The sequence below is a fragment of the Corvus cornix genome, chromosome 4, assembly GCF_000738735.6.
Source record: "Corvus cornix cornix isolate S_Up_H32 chromosome 4, ASM73873v5, whole genome shotgun sequence".
Classification (NCBI taxonomy): domain Eukaryota; kingdom Metazoa; phylum Chordata; class Aves; order Passeriformes; family Corvidae; genus Corvus; species Corvus cornix.
The window spans coordinates 49,940,437-49,960,014 of record NC_046334.1 but is presented as its reverse complement, the minus strand read 5'-3'; the positions used below and the strand labels follow the sequence as shown (position 1 = coordinate 49,960,014).

Here is a 19,578-nt window from a genome sequence, read left to right as displayed (position 1 = left end):
ATTTAGTGCTGTGGTTAGCTGCTATGGCGGTATTTGGTCAATGGCTGTAATCGATGATTTTGGAGGTCTTTTCCAGCCTTAATGATTCTGTGATATTTCCTACTGTTGTATTGAACCTAACTCTGCATTACATTTTGGAAAGCCTCTCCCAGAGGTGCTTTGCTTTGCAAATACAGGATGTTAGAATCATAGAATATCTCCAGTTGGAAGGGACTCCCTGAAATACAATGAGATGTTCAAAAGAACATAGACATTTGCAGCTGAATTTAACAGCATTACCAGCAATATTAAAAATGTCACAACTGAAAATTTAAGATCTCCAATGCTAGTGTTACCACAATTCTCTGTATGCATCATAACTTTATGCCAAGCTTATTTCAGTAATGGAAGAAACTGTAATCAAGAACCTGTACAGATAACAATATTGGTGTTGTGTATTCATCAGGTAGTATGTTCAAGGAATTAATTATATGTCATCAAATAAAAGAGTCAAAAATTACTGTACATGAGCTCTTAATATAATTTTTAAACCATGACAGTCCAGAACATTTTAAAAATCACAAGTAATATTCAAAGACTTGCAACTTGTCAAAATACAGTACCTTTCCTGTCAAAAGAAGAACCCTTGTCTCTTCTGAAATGTAATTCCTGTCATTGCAGAAATCCTGTATAAAAGTAAAAATTAGTTTGTGTTTGATGTCTCAATCTCACCTTTTTTCTTATATGCAACCGACTTCTCAAATTAGATGCAACTATCAAGTGTTACACATACTTCACACCATGCAACCTGCTGACCAAGGAGTCAATCTAATAAAGATAGGTGAAACTAGTATTTTGGTGGAGATCTGCAGTGAGCATTACTAAATGACAGTATGCCATACCTGAAATTGGGATGAACATTTTTCCTTCTATTGTGACATGAATTGTTTCAAAATGATGCAAAACTGCTCTCCCTATTTGTTCACTTGCACATTTTTAATGGGAAATCTTAACAAAGGAAAGGAAGTGCCATTTTCTCTAAACAAGTTGAAAGTTGCTACCTTTGCCACTCAGAGTATTAGAATTTACACAGGCTGAAATCCTGTAACTGAAAAAGGTAGCTACCACAGACACCAGCTCACTGTTACATGGCATCTGCCATTTCACAATTAAATAGGAAACCAAATTTTGCTTAAACAAACTCTGGAAAGGCAATTAACACTCTAAGGTACTGAAAAAATGTCAGCCAGTACATTCTCCAGGACAACCAAAACATCAGGTCTGGTCCAGAGAATTACTTGTGCTCCCTTTACACTTTTCAGAACTTTGTCTCTTGGAGAGCAGTAGTGCCACTGCTGACAGCAGAGCTGTACTCACCAAGGCGATTACTAGGCAATAAGAGGACCAGCTTGTACAGCCAGCAGAACAGCTGAACAACTACTGACAGACAGAAACATACCACAGGTAACGTAAAATAATGTTCCCTTTTTTTGGTCAGATTTGCATTCTAATACAGAAATACAGTCAGAAAATATATATACATATTCTCATATATTCAGATGCACTTGTAAAACACACTAAAGAAATAATTCAGCAATACATGCTAGCATATCAGTATTAATTTCAATTAGCTCTCACCTTGTTACAAGCATTCCTGTCACGTGTTCATAATACATAGATAGCACAGCATAGAGCTGACAAAAATTAATTGCTGATAATAAAAGATGCATTTTCCCACTCATTATCTTATGGAGATAACCAGCTCTCAATCAAAAAAAAAAATGCATTTCCCCTTACTACTTTGGAAATAAAATTAACAAATTTACCTTTTCAGGTTGTGTAAAAAATTTGGTTGGCAATACAGGGTCCTTGGGTGAATCTGCATTGCACAAAGCACTTTTGCTGTTGATTACACATAGTGCTACATCGCATACTGTGTAAAGTTTCTAGAGGAAAAAAAAAAGAAAAGCATGCTTTAGTAATTACTTACTGTTTTTACAGCGTAGAAAGAACGCAGTACTTTAGAAAGTTTAAACTATGCATTTAAATAACCACCACTAAGGACATACTTTGTAACTATATCATTAACCATACTGCTGGGTCTTAAAACACACAGAGAAGTCCTCATTTTTCATATGATACTATTTATAAAAACTAGTAATACTTTACATGACTATGCTGTACAATTCAACCTCTTGCTCAATCAAATCACCTTAAATGGTTTCTCATCTCTGCTAGAAACTAATGGGTTTAACAGCAGCTGTATAATGCAGTATTTCCACCCCCAACAGCAGAAGATACTTATGTCAGGAAACTAGGCAAGAGTTGTTAAAATAAGGCAGGCAGTAACAGCAATATTTTTTAAAATTGTAGGTATTATGTACTGGCTGAGGTCAGCAAGGTTTTGTAAGAATGAGACTGGAAACACACAGACAGTGCTTGCAATTAGCAGTCTCTCTAAAAAACCATAAAAATGTCAGAGCTAGTTCTTTCAGACTTTCTGCAAATCCTGCTTGTGAAACCCTCAGCTCATCACCCAGCACTAATCTCAACTGCATTTCTTACTTCATTGGCCTTTGGCTCATCAGGAGACTGAGCATCTCGGGTAAGCTTGATGTTTTCTGACATCTTTTTCATGAAGGCATGGCTATTGTTTTCGTTCTTTGTCATTAAAACTTCAAGCATGAACCACAGGCACCTAAAAAGCCATAAAACCACAAGCAATTACACTCCAGCTTTCATACTACAGCTCCTACATACAGCAAAGCTTTACGAAATTTTCTTAACTGTACTAGCTTTTTCTTAAGCAACCAAAATCAATTTGAAGACATAAACAGGTAACATCATATAATGGTGTAAACAGAGTCTAGAGCTTTACAACACAGAGTCTTAACTGTACTCCTTGGAGTAAACCTGCCAAATTAGTGTGCTTATTATTACATCTGTAAATACTGCCCAGCCAATCAACTTTTTCTCTCCCATACATGAATAGAAGCAGGAATTCTGGTGCTATCATCACCCAAATGAAATTCTGTAATCACTAAGGCACTATGTCCCTGTCAACAACGTACCATGAGCACACTCAAGGCAGGCTTAAACAAATCATGCTGCTGCTAGACAGTTACCCACACAAGATGGATTAATACTGCAGTTCAAATAGGAGAGGAGATCCAAAAAGCAGGTCAGATTCCCGCTAATGTTCCATATGGGACAAAAATTCTCCCAGGTAAAACATAATGAAATTAGCTTTCCTAGGTTTTTTCTTTAAATCTAGCTTATTTATAGTGAGAATACATTTTATTTTGACTGAAAGTTTGTTTTAAAATTTTTTCAATTATGATATAAAGCACAACTGGTTCATCCATGCTGTCACCTGCTATCAAGATCCACAGCTGCATATGGTTAGAGGGTTAATAGTCACAGTATGATAAAATAGTACTTAGTTGTAAAGACGTATGGGTGGCTCTGAGAAATGCAGGCTTTGCCAGTAGCTAATTTAATTCTGAAGCTTTGGAAGAGAGATTATTTCATAGAAAGAGATAATAAAACTCAAGAAAAACAGGATGACTGAACATTAGAATTCCCTGTTCACAAAGGCCCCAATCTTCTTAGCTGATCCAAACTGTAATGAAAGAGATGAAGGGACATTTCTCTCAAAAGCTCAGAGGCTCGTGCATCAAAATACTTAAAAAGCTATCTGATGTTCAAGAAACTGTCACTAATCTGACTTGCATCCAAGAGCTACAAAGGCTATAGTAAATCAATCTGTTAGACAGATTTACATCCATCTATCCGCTATTTTCAAGAACTTGAATAGGATGAATGCAGGACAAGTAACATACCACCCTGGCCCAAGTTCTGCAAAATCCAGCGTCACCCAAAGATTACTACTTAGAACACATTATACTCTGGTAATTCCAGTTAACTCATATTCAGTATCTTGACTTTCTCATTAAATCAGCAAATTACATAAATAATTATCAACTCTGAACAAGACCTGCCCAAAACAGCAGTGGGATTTTATGTAAAAAAAATAATATGCACCTAGAGGAACACAGTCACATAAAATCACTCTTTGTATCCATTTCAGTAATTTCAGAATATGAATTAGGAAGAGAGACACACTTGAGACAGTATCAAGATAAAAAACAACCAACCCCAAACATACCTCTGCAGGATAAGCTTAAAAAACTTCATCAGTAAGTATCACAGATTATGGTTCAGGAACTGTTAAGTATGCATTTACTGTACATCACTGTATCTAGGCCACGTGAACCAAAACGAACTAGGGAGAAACCTACAAAACACACTGCAAAGCCTGTTTTTCCAACTTTGCAAGCATCTCTGTTAACACTTTAAAGTGAACACTAAGACACTCAGAGCTGTTAGAAGAAACACTGAATCACATTGAATAGAAAACATTTTTCTCATATCTCAGGAGACTCTTCAGAGAAGTATTCCTGCCAAAATTCCCCTACAGAGTATTTCTTTGTTTGGAGCAGTCCTTTCTGGCTAGTTCAGCCAGTCTGTGACAAACATGAGGGAGGAAATTCGACAACAAAGAAAAGCTATACAAGGAGCGTCCAAAAAAGCTCTGCACACTAGAAAGTGCTTCTCAAAGAAAGTATTAACTCAGTGACTGAAAATCAGAACTTGTTCCCATGCATTTTGGATAAAGCACATGCTGTAGAATGCTTTCAGATGTTGCCAGGAACAGGAAGTCCTGGGACAAAATGTAGATTTGTTGATCAGGTAAAAAATCTTCACTGACTTCAGGTCTGACCAGGTGTGAATCAAGTAACTCAGAAATCAGAGCACACCACGCTTTACATTTAGAGAAAGAATCAGACTTGGACTGTCGTAAGTGAAGGTGCAAAAAGAATTAAGATCTGAACCAGCTTATTGGTGCCAAAAAAGAAGTGCTTTTTGGATGATGTATGTTGCAGTATGTGGTTATAAATGCCTAATACAATACCAACAAAGCTCAGTTTCATCAAAAATTAATACAACGAAAAACCAAAATACTAAAACCAGAGCTGTGTGGTGGGAGAGACAACATGCTTGAACAATTTTTAAGTGTTAACTATATTTTAAAATTTTTAAATTCATTGCAAGATGTAAGGAGCAAAAGACGTTATAATTAAGATGTGAAATATTATTTGAGGCACAGAAGAAGGTCTGAATCTGGAAACAAGCTCCTGCCAAGTATGACAATATTGTGTACAGTAATCTGTGCTGAATACATTAACAAGTACTAAGCCTGCACCGCTGATGTGCAGTGCAAATGGTAAGTCAGCAGCAAACTTAGAACGAATTCTAGTAGGCTTGCATAGGAAGGGGAAAATAAGTTTCCAGTGAGGCAGGACTTACCCAGCCTCACTGTTTTCGAGCCTTGGAGAAATGCTCTATTTTACAAGTTCCAAAATATTTGAACTAACATTACTTGACATCCTATAAATATTCCGAGGCACAAAGACAAGACTCTAAAATCATTACTTACTTCAAAAGAAGCATACACAACTCACTAATTTGGTATACTACAGTATGACCTACAGGTTACCATTTGGGCTTTCAGAGTATACTGCTAAGCAGTTGTTGATGCCTTCTTCCCATGATTAAAGTGTTCCATATTTCCATTTTTTCCATTTATTGGTTTGCAAGATACTGTTGATAAAACAAATTTTTCTTCTTCCTAATTAGTTTTTTCCTCTTCCTAATCACTTTCTTTCCAAGTGCAGAAAATTCTCAGCATAAGAATTCTAGAATCACTTGACACTTACTCTTTGACATCACGAAGCTGATCAACATCCTGAGGTTTTGTGAAATCTGGATCATGTGCCAGTAAGTGAATCATATATGGTACCACATATTCAGGCAGCAAGGACAGCAATTTTTCTACAGTGACAAAGACAACAAAAAATCGCTTCTATATTACACACATACATCATAAGAAAAACTTTTTCAAAGTATAACTTTTTCAAACACTAAATGTAAAATTTTGATGTGCATTTTCTTCCTACAAATTTTATTTTTAATGAATCATTAAAAATAAATGAACAGGTTTTACTACTACAAAACAACTTGGTCTTGCTTCAGGAAGAAGGTCATAAAGCCTAAAAATATCAGGACACAAATTTTTTTTTTGAGCACAATAACTACAACCATAAGAGCACTGTATTTTACATCTGTAATTATCAGCAATGTACAGCAGAGTATTTTATGGTTTATGCCAATACTGAACTAAGTAAATTTAGGTTTGAATGTGTCTAATACAAAGATGAGAAACAGATTAAACTTATCTGGTGTTTCTTTACAAAAGCCAATTGCTTAAGGTTTAATATTTATTCCTTCCAGTTTAGTATTATTGTATTATTAACAATTTTACTGAAATACTAACCGTTAGCCATAGGATTCTGCTTAATATATTCTCTTCGTATACTGATGTTTTTGAGCAAGCACTGTCTGGCATGTGCTCTTCTCTCCTTCACAGGGTCTTTGGCACACAAAGCAAAGATTGCCATATATTCCAGAGGGAGAAGTAATTTCACAAGTGCCTTATGCAGCTTCTGAGCGAATATCTGCCTCACTTGGTAGCACTCATCCTACAGCAACACAAACCATAAAAGTGCAACCATCAAAATGCTGGTCTTAAAAAAAAAAAAAAAAAAAAAAAAAAAAAAAGCACTCAAGGTGGAATTATGAGGAGGTATTTTAAAAATACAAACAGGAGCAGCACAATAAACATTTGAAATTGAGATTTCAATAACTCTTGTGAAAGCTGCGGTGAGGAACACAATATACTGTGTAGAAGCAACAAAAGCTCAGATGTAAGGACTCAGAATTCAATTAAGGGTCACTTCAATTCTAATGCAGTTACTTACATTAATGACGAGAGCACAGAGCTGGAACTGTTCTGGGGTAATTATTTCATGGTAACAGGGTTCCTGTGCAAGCTTCATTATTGCACTACCAGCAGCTAATCTCAGTCGAGACATATCTGATTTACTACACATACCAGAGAAAAAAACCCCAAAAAATTAATCACAGTTCACCACAACTATCCTTAAATTACCTGCATGTCTCAATTTCTTTTTACAAGATCAATGACCAATCAATGAGGTTGCAGTAATATAGCTTTACCTCAAGCCAAACTAACCTTACCAAATTTGTGAAAAATAAAGTGCTCTCCTTTCCCCACAAAAAACCCCTATTTCCAGTAAAACAATGAAATGAGATGAGTCAAGTTTCTTGTTTTCCTATCACTGTCTAAATGAAAGCAATGCTTTTGCCACAGTTTTTCTTTCTTTCCTTCACCCTCACAATGAAGTTGAGGAGCAGTTACCTCATTAGCTGGAATGAAGAAGCTCCACTCAAGATAAAATCTAACATGCTTGGGAGTTGGTTAACACTCAATTGTTTTCAAAGGTACCTCTGCAGGTGTTTTATTCTCTACAATGTCTTTTACTAGGAAAATAATCTAATTCGGAACTCTGTAGGCATTAGCAAATCGCAAGAAAGAAGGAGTATCTAATATAATTTTATGCTGCCATTCCACTCCTAATATACTCTGATCGTATCTGCAGCCAACATTGTGCTGACCTTAATATTCGAAAAGCACTCTAAAAGAACTGACATTCTTTGAAATTCTACAACAAAATTTATGGAAGCCTGAAAGGAACAAAATCTGACCTGATTCGCTTCTGTTCTGTCAAGTCTCCTTCACTGACGAGCATGGCTGACAATAACCGGAGTGTGGAATTTGCGGATTTTGACTGGTTGTTTTTCATACCCAACAACCAGCGTACCAAAAGTTTAATTGCTTGCACCTATCACACACAAACAAATCAACAATCAACTTACTTGCCAAAGCTGGTAAGTTACTAAAACCTACTGTTGTCAAATTGAAACTCCCATAGATTCTTGTGTATTAGAGATTTTGAAAGGAACAGAATGAAGCAGTAAATATTTAGAGTGATGAAGGAAGAAGCAGTCTTTGTGATCTCAGGACACTTCAACTATGGTCCACTGTCTTTGCAGAAGTGCATCTAGAGGATGCAGGATACTTGCTATATGATTAAAAGTAAGAGCAACTAGATAAAAATTCCTAGAAATGGCCATAATTAGATTCATATTTGTTAGGGTCTCAATTTATTTCATTTATTTTATTTATTTGTTTACAAGTCAGTAAAGTCAAAGGCAAGTTACCTTCATTGTAAGGAAAACTAAAATTTTTGAATCTCTTGTTTTCTCAACACTCAGAATAATTAATATCAGTAAGTGAAGACAACAGAATGCATAGTTTCTACCAGTTTTATCAGTTCTGTGTATAACCCAGAAAACCAATAATATTCTAATAGGACTAATACAAAAACATTTGAAGGGATTTATTCTAGTATTTCCCATTGTGCAACTTGAAGAAAAGTAAACTTTAATTGCAGATATACACATTATTACTGACAGCAGATAACACACCTTTGCTAGTACTTCTGGAGAGACTTCTTCATCTGGAGACCACAATTTTCCATTTTTCTCACCTGTTGACTATAGAAATTCATGTAAGTTTACAAACTGGTTCAATTCATACGAAAAATAAAGATGCAAAAATAGAAAAAAGTCACGGATTAGGCTTTCTTTCACCAAAATACCTTTTAGAATGCAATTATCACTGTACTAACCACTTACAGTGCATTACTTTATGGACTCATTTGACAAAAAAAGCTCTATTCCCCACAGAGTTCATAACAGGCAAAGAGCATAATAAGCACTTAAAAAAAAAAAAAAAAAAAAAGATAATCTTACCCTGTCATTCATTAGGAGATCTTTCACAATGAAATTTGCAACAACAGATTTCATTGGAGAAGCAAACTGGTCTGGAGCCAACATAGAAATATGACCCAAAGAGACCAAGGGAGTTATAAGCTGTTCTGGTACATCAGCATTCAAACTTCTACTAAGAGGCTGAGGAAGGAAAAATAAAAAAATATTCAAAATTCAACTTCAGTTAATAAGCTAGCATGTCTTAAAATAGTTTATTTTACTGCTGGATTGCTGATGCATTTCACTGTTTTTCCAAAAGAATGAATAAAATTAACAATCAAAAGTATAAAGAATACCATTCCCTATTCAACAGAGTAAACAAAAATCTCATGTAAGTTAAGTGCAAAACAAATACTGTATTCTCTTCTTATTTTAACGTGAAACACATTCAAACCTGAGAGACGTGGGAAAAAACTTTGACTCAGTTCTGTTCAGAATTTGTGAAAACCTGAATCCCAGCTGCCAATGGTCAAAAACAGCAGCCAAAACCTTCGAAACCACCGGGGACATTTCTACTAGCCATCAGCATTTACCTTCCAGGTAACAGTCACCAGGACACTTCCTGTATCACCCCACAACCATTGCATCATATTCTGGTACTGGGGGGGAACAAGCACTCTCACAGAAGTCTAAGCAGAGATCGAACTCTGCAAGCTTTTCACACTTATAAATGACACACAGGTTCAAAGACAGCCAAGATTAAGAACCTAAAATATTTTACAAGAGCAGATTAATAACATTATTATTTGAAAGATAATAATAAACTCCCTGCTCTGTATAGAAAGTCTTTTTGCTTAATTACTTGTCTGAGGAAACAGTAAGTGAGCAGTAAACTGATGTCTGAGCTTACAGTCAAGTTGTTCTGCACTAACTGCCTTAGTGAGGCAAGGCTATAGGTGCAAAGACCTTAAGGCAAGGTAATTCAATACAGGTGGAAAGTAGGGGATCTTATCTCTCATTTAGTATCTGCTAAATGTGTCCCCATGGGATTTGCCGTGGATCAGTCCAGCATTTTCAGCTTACTTCCCCCAAACTTCTCCCATGTAGACAAAAAGGAAAACCTTTCTCTATCAGACATGAGAATATTAGTAAATCATGACTTTAAGACACAAATATTAATAACTTGCTATTGTAAAATTAATGACTTATCTCAACTACCATACACCTGTAGGCTTCCTGACCTCATAAACATGTTATAAATTCCTACGGTTTATCTGTTAATAAACAGTAGGAATTCATTTTAATGACCAGTACCAATTAATAACAAACAAATCTTAAAAACAAAGGCAAGACATACCTCAAAGATCTGTGCAAGTTGTACTTCTTTATTTGAAAATATGGCATGTATACAGTGAACAGCTTGTTTTGCCTGATGAGGAGTGCCTCTTTTTGCTTTCTGATGCAAAATTGGAATTAGTGTTCTGTGAACATTAAATAGAATAGTTCAAAATGCAATTTGCAATCTACAAAAAAATATCTTCACACATACAAATCTATCCTCACTGTCTTATAAATCAAGCATTCCTTTGAAGTCTGTTCAGGAAAGATCACAATCACAAACTAAAAAGCAGGACAGAATTGTATTTAGTAATACTTGTTGAATATCTGACCACACACATACAAGAAGAAAACAGCTCACTGGGAAAAAAAAAAATCAAACATGAAAGAAATTAATGGTCAAAATAAAGCTGTTTAGGAAGACAAATAGAAGGTGGGGGCAATATGACAATTTCAGTTTGGGTGAATTCCTGGACTTATTATCTGAGCCTGGGAACGACAGGGCTGAAGAAAATCTGTGAAAGCTAAGAATAACCACTAAACATCAGTGTGTTTACAGGCTTTTACAACTGGAACTTTTAATTGCAATGTATACCCAAGTAAACAACTGCTTTGTTGTGAGATTTTGAATTTGAATCTCCTGAAATCTCTCTGCTGATCAGAAGGCACCAAAGGAAAGTGCAAGGCAGAAGCCACTCCAGAGACCAGGTCCAGGCTGGTCAGATGGTTCAGTTTCCCTCCCCAGGCAGTGCTGGAAGGCAGGCCTGTCCCCTCGGAGCTCAGCAGCCGAGACACTAACTCAGGAAGCTCACCCTGCACCTCACCCAGCAACTGACAGAAAAAACAAAATTGCCCAGGAAGTCTGACACAGAAACATCCCCAAAATTTTCCCTGCTTTCCTGAAAAGCTCTTTCACAATACAGTATTCAGTATATGGATTATTCAGCATCCACCATTCACTGACACATTCTACATAATGAAAATCAGCAACCACAGGCTAAAGAGCAACTTGCTGGGTTGAAAGAATCAAACCTCAAACATTTTCCTCAAAACCCCCACAAAACCCAAAACTAAACCAAAGACCCTCAGAAACATGTTAACAGTATTGTGAAGTAGAAAATCTCTTCCCAAACATGCCAAGATTCCACAAATTGGATTAAGAACCAAAATAGTAAAGAATTCAGTAAAACCTACAGAGTTGAAGTAAGCTTCAATGCCTAATCTACAGTTTTCATGGTGTTAAAAGTACATGTACATTAAAGTGTCTTTGCCAGGCCCTGGTGCAGCAGTTACAAACCACACCTCAGCACATCCCAACTCACACAAATCTGCAAAAGGTGAAACCTGACACACTGACATGCACCTTTACATGTTTACATCTACAAGTTTACACATGGTCCATAGGCTCTCTTTGAGCATGGCCAGTGCTTCCATCAGGCTCCCGAGTCATACGGGTAGTCTTTGTCCATGAACCAGTACAAAAGCCCTATTCATTTCCTGTACAAGCAAGAACTTGAGCAGCCACAGGTGAACACTGCTTCAAAGGACAGCAAGTAGCCTGCTCACAGCAGCCTTTAAAAAAACCCCAAGCCACAAACAGGTCACTTGAAACAAAATATCTTGTTGATTGTATCAAATCTTTCATTTATGATAAAGATTTCTGAATACATAAAATCTGGAACATCATCTTGTCCTCAGTCTTCTTTTTCTTTGTGTCAAGTGTAAACACTGACATGGCTTTTGGCTTTCAGAACGCCAACCTAACTTGCCTGGAAACCATGCTACGTCCACTTTGACAGTTACATTTTTAAGTTGAGACCTCCCAGACTAAACTTCACCAATACCTGGTTAAGGCACAAAGTCAAAGAAAAAGACAGCAACACTAGATCCTTTGAGAGAACATGATATAGCCCAGCAATACAGAGTCTTGATTCAATTCTGGCAGGGAACCAAAGACACTTGGGACTATACTGGGAACTGTACTGACAATGGGGACTACTGGGCTTTTCCTTCTCTTTACCCCTACAGATGTCTTAAAACCTATCTCATATACCTGAATTTGTAGTATTTTCCTTTTGTCCAAAATCTGATCCACATTCCAAAGAATCGCTGAGGTTATGGCTTTAATTTACAGCAAACTTAGAAGTGGAGATTGGTATGCATTTTAGCATGGCATTATCCAAAATGCTATTTCAATATGAGAACTTGAAACCCATGATTTATAATCTGGACACGTTAAATTACTTACAGGCTGATTTTAAGGTTTCAGATGTTACTCACAAGGTATTTAATAGTCTGTGAATAGTACATTATGCAGCTTTAATCAGCAGCACAGCATGAATTGCATGACAACTTACAGACAACCAATTATTCCTTGCTAGAAATTCATGCCTGCTTTTAGACTTTGTTTCCCATCTTGTTTAATAACAAACAGAGCTGTTAACCATATCAGAGATTATATCTGCATTCCTTACAAAGATAGAAAAATTGTGTGAAGGACAGATATGAGTAGAAATTATGCCAAGGAATTATATCTGCTGTATTTTTGCTGTTTCTTATTTTGTAAGCTAGGAAATTTGCTATGCACTGGTTTTAATGTGTCTATTATAAGAAGATTTTTAAGAAGTTCCTAAGATGTTCAGTAAATATGCAAAAACTGCGAGAGCACAGAATTTAAAAACGAAGGGATGGGGACAGAAAGATACTGAAGGAAATCAAAACCAAGAGAAGCTGTTCATATTAACAAGACTATACAGGGGCAACACACTGAATAAACCATCAAGAGGGAGAATTCCAGATATGAAAAGCAGCACGTAACAGAATACTCACGATCGTATCTGTGGCAAGTCTGTTTCTATTTTGTGACCCGTGTTTCTGAAAATCTGTATGGCTGCCTCAGCTACCTTATCATCTTCCATCCTGAGGCACTGCAGTAGAGACTCATAGGTCTCTGCAGAGTGAAACGAGGTAGGATGTGTAAAGGACAGAACCTGCAGATACACATTAAAACAAAGGTATATTTATTCATAGTAAATTAATAATCAGAAAAACTAAATGATAGATGTTTATTAACATTACCATCAATATAAATAGCTGTTAGATGCCTATATGAAACTATTACATTCAGTAACTGAACTGAAATTTTAATTTCCCCAGAATCTATAGTCCCTGAGCAGAAAAGAAACCAAGAAGGTTAAGATATCTACAAACAAAACATGGGATACTGTTTTACAGCTATTTCAAATCCTTCTTTCTCCCCCTTCCACTTCTCAGCACCACTGAAAACACAAGTTCCCTTTCTTTTGCTACATGATAAGGCTCTTGAGCTAACTGCTTGCTTTCCTTCCAGTGTCATACATGCCCCAAAGAAGGTCTCTCCCAGTTTCCCTGTTCTCTTCCTTTCACTTCACCTCTACACCATCTTCTCTACTACTTCCCTAAGCAGGAAACAATTTCTGCTTTAACATGTACATTTCAACTCTTGGCACCCTTTTCAAAACATACTTCTTCCAACAAACCATCTTTTTCATTCTTCTTCTTTCAAGTGAGTATTAATAACCAGTTTCATACATTAAAAAAGTAATTATCTAAGTAATAACTATTAAAGCCATGCTAACATTAATTCTTACTCATACCACTTTTGTTCCGTCCATTATAGATTACAGCTGCGTTAATGTAGATTACCTTGAGAAGTTCAAGTCCTGCACGAATAGCAGTATCAGGACTTACACCCTCCTCTTCATCATCAGCTGTCCCCTCTATGGATTTATTCATTAGTTTTACTAGTGCACTGAAATGAGAGATACAAAAAGAAACAAACAAGTATGACAGTGTTAAAGGTTGGAGATATAAGCAAGATTACTTGGTTTTCACAACATATAAAGGGAAGGCAAAAGTCCTTTGGGGGTGGTGTTGGCATTGCTGTTTCGTTTTTGCTATTTTTATTTGGGTTATTACATTAGTCCTTTTCCTTCTAATTTCACTTTCTGCAAAACTAATTCTTTAGGGGGAAAAAAATCCATCCCAAACCTCCCCACCATGCTGGTGGCATTAGATCAACACATACTTGCACAAGTTTCAGAATGTAATTAGGTTACCAGACAAGTCTCAAAAGGAATCAAAACATTCTCTTACACAATCCCACAAAAGCTAATTAATTCAGATGCTATATAGAAGACTGTTGCAGTTAACTATGTGAAAATTATGTTCATAGTTTTCACCTGAAGCCCCACAAATAGAATTTTCACCATGAACTACTAAATTTTTAAAATAATTTTGCAGACGGCACCACAAAACAGCATCAATAAAAGCTGCATCCTCTAGGTTGCTGGGAATGAATACATCTACATAATTTAATTAGAAACTCACCCACACATTCAGTGCTACGACAGACCAATTCAAACCCCAAGAAAACTATTTTTTCTTTTGCCATTTCTACCACCTTTATAATCATCCACGAGTCAATTGCTCATGATCTTTCAAACTTACCTAATGGCTTCTGAGTCAATATGTACAGGGGCAATTCTTTCCAAAAGAAATTTGACCATTTCCAGAAAAGGATTTGTTGGCTGCTTAGGATTTGCAAGTTTCCGGGCTATCTCCCTCTACAAGAATGTTAGATACAAACAAGAATTATACTCATTTTACTTACTTCTTAAGTATGTTGAGTAAGCTAAATATAGTCACTTCTTTTTACCACAGTCCATATAGTGAAACATATTTTAAGGGGGGGGGGGGGGGTGGTATCTCCACACCGCTCTTTATCATGTTATATTCAAAGGATCAATACTTTACAAAACTATTTAAATAGGTTTCTAGTTAAGAGTTCTTCAGGGGTTCTTAAGAATTGCAGCCCAGATCCAGAACACAATCAAGGAAGAGTGCAGTGCACAGAATGTGTGTTTGTTGTCAAGTGTAATCCAGAAAACTGTGGGTAACCCCGTAGTACGTGAAACCTCATAGGAATGAAAAAGTTGTCCTGCTCCCTTCCCTGCACAATTTCTAGGCTATTAGACAAAACCCAAGAAGTCTATATTTGTTTGTAGATACTCTTTGTGATCATTGTAATTTCTGTCAATGAAATTGCTTACTTTGCTTTGGACCACATAAAAAAAAAAATAATGTGGTGGTTGGCAGAGTCTGGAAAAGTACAATTTAATACTAAGGTGTGTATTTTCCTCAAAGAGGTTAAAAACCATGAGAAAGACTGACCTCAAAATATTATTTTGAGGATATAGGAAGAGGATATAGGATTCATCATATAGGATGAAAAATAAATTAATAATATATAGATGGTAATAGATAACTTGCTGGTACTTGGAAGCTGAATCAGGGTGAGAAGACAGTTTGGGAACCCTACCACGAAAGAGGCACTCAAAATAAAATATTTTAAAGAAATAAATTAGTCTTTTAGACATTATGCTTGTTGCTCATAATCCCAGGAAGGAATAAAACTAATGTTTTCTTAAGATGGTGATCCTAATTATCTTTTTCCTAATCTCTACAGGTTAACCAAAAAGGCATTTTATGAAAATTGGAAACGTGTAAAAACCATGTTTAGGTAATTAAGGAAACCTTTAATTCCAGGTAGCTATTTTAAGCACAAATACTTATTGTATAAAAGTCTGCTTTTCCATTTCCTTACCACACAGACATCTGCCTGTTTACAAGAACACGTAGGGCTAATTAACAGTTCAAGCTGGGACCGAAGTTTCTCATCATCACCCAAAACCTGATTGAATTTCTTCACAAAATCTTGTGCCTTTCCAGGATCTGGAAGGTTTTCTGTATGATTAAAAACAGTTTAACATGAGATAAATTTGCCACTCCAGCATGCCAAGATTCACAGAAATAGTTTCCAGGAATGCTGCAGTAGTTTATAGAATGTTTACAGAAAGTTAGTAACACTTACTTGCTATGGTCATCAGCTTTCCAAACATGGCGGCACTGTTTGCTTCTGACTGAGGACAACAGCAAAAACAGACAAACAAATCAGCCATTTCTCCTTTATAAAATACACCTTTAAGCTCGTCTGTTAGTTCTTCTGCAGCACTACTTTCTACTCCTGAATCTTATGTTTTTGTTTTAAGAATAGATACTAGAATAGTGTAACTACGATTAGCAGCTACTACACACAGAAAGGGGAAAAATCTTGTAACATCAAAAAAACGCAAAAATTCATTAACTCACATAACAGGTCAAAATCAATTGTTGGAAAAAGACCCCATTAGCCCCCAAAACAGGAAATTTCCACAGGCCCACTCCCTCACCAAAACCCCAAAGCAATGCCCTTCTACTCCTTCTACCTAAAATTTCTACTAGTAAAATTCCAGTAAAAATACTTAAAAACTTGTTTTTTCTAAGCAACAAAGAAACCACTGCTTTATGCTACAATACATTCCATTTTCAAAACCTGTTAGAAAGTGAAAAAGAAAAAAGGTCTGTCAAAAGCAAACAAAAAAGCTTTGAAACTTTTTAAACTTCTTCCGAAGTTCTTCAGTAGTACTACGAAAGGATGTTCAACAGAAGGAGGTCATATACCTTCAAGTATTACAGAAAGCAACTTTACTCAATGAGAATGGAACGTTGTCTACATACAGAAATCAGCGAATAACAAAGTTACACTGAACAAATAATACAGTATTAAAACACCCCAGTAAATTAGTCCAAGAGGTCCACTTGATAAAGTATAAATATTTTCAAAACCGTACAGTGGGCTGCTTATGCAAATCCAGCAATTCTCGTACATGACTCCTTAGCATGTTCTGGCACTTCCACATCTCATTCAGTGCTCTGAAAAAACGGGAAACCAGAAAAGAAAAGCTTCTTCATGACAAGAACATGCTGGATGTTTTAATAAACAAGATTGTTTATTTACCTTAGAAGTGCAATGCCTGCTAGGTACAATCAAAACTTAGTGAGTATTAAAAATAACTGTTCAAAATAAGGTGGAACTGATTTTCTCTTTTTACTGAATAGCATCTCTCTTGCAACAATGCAACATATGCAGGACACCCACAGTATTTCTTAAAACCACACAAATAAAAAACGGGCCACCATCAACCTGAATTCAGTTACAGGTATTTTCATCATGGTCCCTAATATAGAGCAAACCTAGAAGTCATCACTTGCACACTTTTAAGTCTGCATTGTTCTTATTTGATGAAAAAGAATGGATAAAACCACTCTTCTCAAATATCATGGGATCTTTTTGTCTAATGGATGTATTGAGTTTGTATATAATAGGAAAATGTTTTGAAATACTATGCTACTTGCAAATAATGCTAAGCATCCGTTATTTTTATTTTTATTATATAATACAAGTAAGATAACAGATGTTAGAAAAGCCTGAGGAAGCAAGTATTTGTTGAATACAAACTATACTCACTTGACAGCATTTGGATCCAAGCTAGCATACAAATAGTACAAACACTTCATTCGCTCTTCTGTTTCCAAATTGTGTGGAACAAGATACTGAGCAAAGATTTTCTCTACCAGTAATCTGCACAAAAAGAAGAAAAAAACTCTACATGCTGAACAGCAGTGATACCTTTCAGACAAGCTAAAAAAGCAAGAAATAGTGCAAGTCATTAAAACTAGATTTTTCAACAAAGAAGACAAAATAGTAGTGGCCTTTTTCTCAGCTGTAAAGATTCCTTCCACTGCTGATAGAAAGATTAGCAAGAACTGCTCCTTGAGAGCTTTTCCACGTTCTTTTACCTCTAAGAGGGAGTAATCTCTCACCATCCAAATTCTCCCTGTCTTTATGATCTGAGAATTTCCCTTTGTTTATTCTAATATTTAGAAGGAAGGAACACAGTAAAAAACTCAAATAAAGGAGAAAGAATAGAACTCAAAGGGGAGAAAAGGAAAAAATCTGAAGTATCCTCGAGGGAATGGTTAAGATTGACTGTTGTACCCGAGAAACTACTCATTATTCTTATACACAAGCTAAAAATCAGGAGTAAAAAGGTGGAGATGAAGGAACACCAAAACATACACAACTAAAGGGGCAAAAGGAAAACTAAGTGAGAACAAACCAAACCAGCAAAAGCATTCTCCAATTATCTTTCTTAAATACACATTTAAAGTTTTACACTAAATACCAACTTTGAACTACAAAATACAAGTGAGTAGTAGTTCATCTAATCATAGCTCCTCCAAATGAAAGAACATTCAAACATTAATTTACTTCATCCTACTGAAAGCTGTGCACAATGTTCAGCTACAGAGTTTGATATTTATGGACAAATACTGTGTGTGCTTGAATTTTAAAACTTTTTCACTATGTACTAGTACTAGCAAGTACTCTGGGAGTACCTTGTACAGAGACCACAGCTGCACAGATCAAACACACCTTATTTCTGCTCACACAGCTTATTTCTGTTCAAAGAAAATTCCAATAGACATGATGGCAAGGCAGAGAAATAAAAGGATGACCATGAATATGTATACAACTATTTCAAGACAGCTCATTAGTATTAAAGAAAACTTGGCTTTGTCTCTTTAAATGTACACTTTCCCACTGGTAACTCCAAGAACTAAATTGTTTGGGGAACAAGATCTTCAGATCTCAAGGGACTATCTGTTTAACACACTAGGAGATTGGAGGCATCAGAGTTCTTATCAATTTATGAACATTGCTCAAGCCCATGCCTCTATAGATACATATTCTAGAAAAGCTGTCAATACGAATGGAGAGACTGTACCAGCCCTTCCCTGGTCCCTGTTGCTCAGGGTCAAGATTTACAAAGCGGGCATAACTCCAAGCCACACTTCTCTCCTGTAAGGAAAATGATTGGCTAGCATAACAATAGTTGGTAACAGGGCACTGTTACAGATGTGGTCATTTCACTCCATTCTTTATGTATTAATTGTAAAACAGAGAAGCTCAGAGAACACATGAGAGGCAGCTCTTACAGTTACAAGTCTTCAGTCTTGAGTAGCTGTGTACATCAACAGTCAAGCCACAACAAAAACATTAACAAGTGACCGAATTATCAATTTGTGGAAAAAACATCTATTCTATTCCACTTCATGCCTGAACTCTGTGTGATACTGCACTATTATCTTCTGAAAGAACTGTGTTATCCATGCAGCCTCTGGAAAATACTCCAAGGCTCAGAGCTGTCCACTGCTACTTTTTATCCTCTCTGCCGAATTACTAAAGGAAAATAGGCCAGAGTCAGCTAATTTTGTCTCATGCTTGCTTATGTGTTTGAAGGATTGGATAGACTCTGTCTTAAAAGATCATAGCATTTCTACAGCTCTTCAGGTGTTAAATCTTTAAAATCCTGACAATAACAGAAATACATTTATCCCTCCCACTGAGATCAGGAAACCAACCCAATGGTGTGACTGAGCAAGAACTTCATTGTCAGCCTTAAAAACTAGTAGAATTTGAATTAAAATTCAGGGTACCTAGAAGAACATTAAAAATCAAGCCACCAATCTTTCTGTGTGGATACCCAGAAAACAAACAGGATACAATCCATGCCTCCTCAT

At 36.2% G+C, this 19,578-nt stretch overlaps 1 protein-coding gene across 3 annotated transcripts in view; it reads right to left on the bottom strand.

The window, feature by feature from the left end:
* PDS5A (PDS5 cohesin associated factor A) overlaps window positions 1-19,578 on the bottom strand; it is a 92,259-nt gene that overhangs the window by 22,292 nt on the left and 50,389 nt on the right. For all 3 annotated transcript variants that reach the window (XR_005601704.1, XM_039550529.1, XM_039550528.1), the window contains exons 13-29: window positions 17,462-17,575; window positions 16,785-16,866; window positions 15,986-16,034; window positions 15,719-15,858; window positions 14,563-14,678; window positions 13,759-13,864; window positions 12,904-13,064; window positions 10,094-10,217; window positions 8,779-8,937; window positions 8,452-8,520; window positions 7,669-7,805; window positions 6,861-6,984; window positions 6,377-6,581; window positions 5,760-5,874; window positions 2,545-2,677; window positions 1,806-1,925; window positions 603-665 (exon numbers count right to left, since the gene is read on the bottom strand). Coding sequence is in view for 2 of the 3 variants with exons in the window: in XM_039550529.1 (XP_039406463.1) it covers window positions 603-665; window positions 1,806-1,925; window positions 2,545-2,677; window positions 5,760-5,874; window positions 6,377-6,581; window positions 6,861-6,984; window positions 7,669-7,805; window positions 8,452-8,520; window positions 8,779-8,937; window positions 10,094-10,217; window positions 12,904-13,064; window positions 13,759-13,864; window positions 14,563-14,678; window positions 15,719-15,858; window positions 15,986-16,034; window positions 16,785-16,866; window positions 17,462-17,575 (2,017 nt within the window). In the remaining variant the exon portion in view is untranslated. The remainder of the gene's footprint in view (window positions 1-602; window positions 666-1,805; window positions 1,926-2,544; window positions 2,678-5,759; window positions 5,875-6,376; window positions 6,582-6,860; window positions 6,985-7,668; window positions 7,806-8,451; window positions 8,521-8,778; window positions 8,938-10,093; window positions 10,218-12,903; window positions 13,065-13,758; window positions 13,865-14,562; window positions 14,679-15,718; window positions 15,859-15,985; window positions 16,035-16,784; window positions 16,867-17,461; window positions 17,576-19,578) is intronic.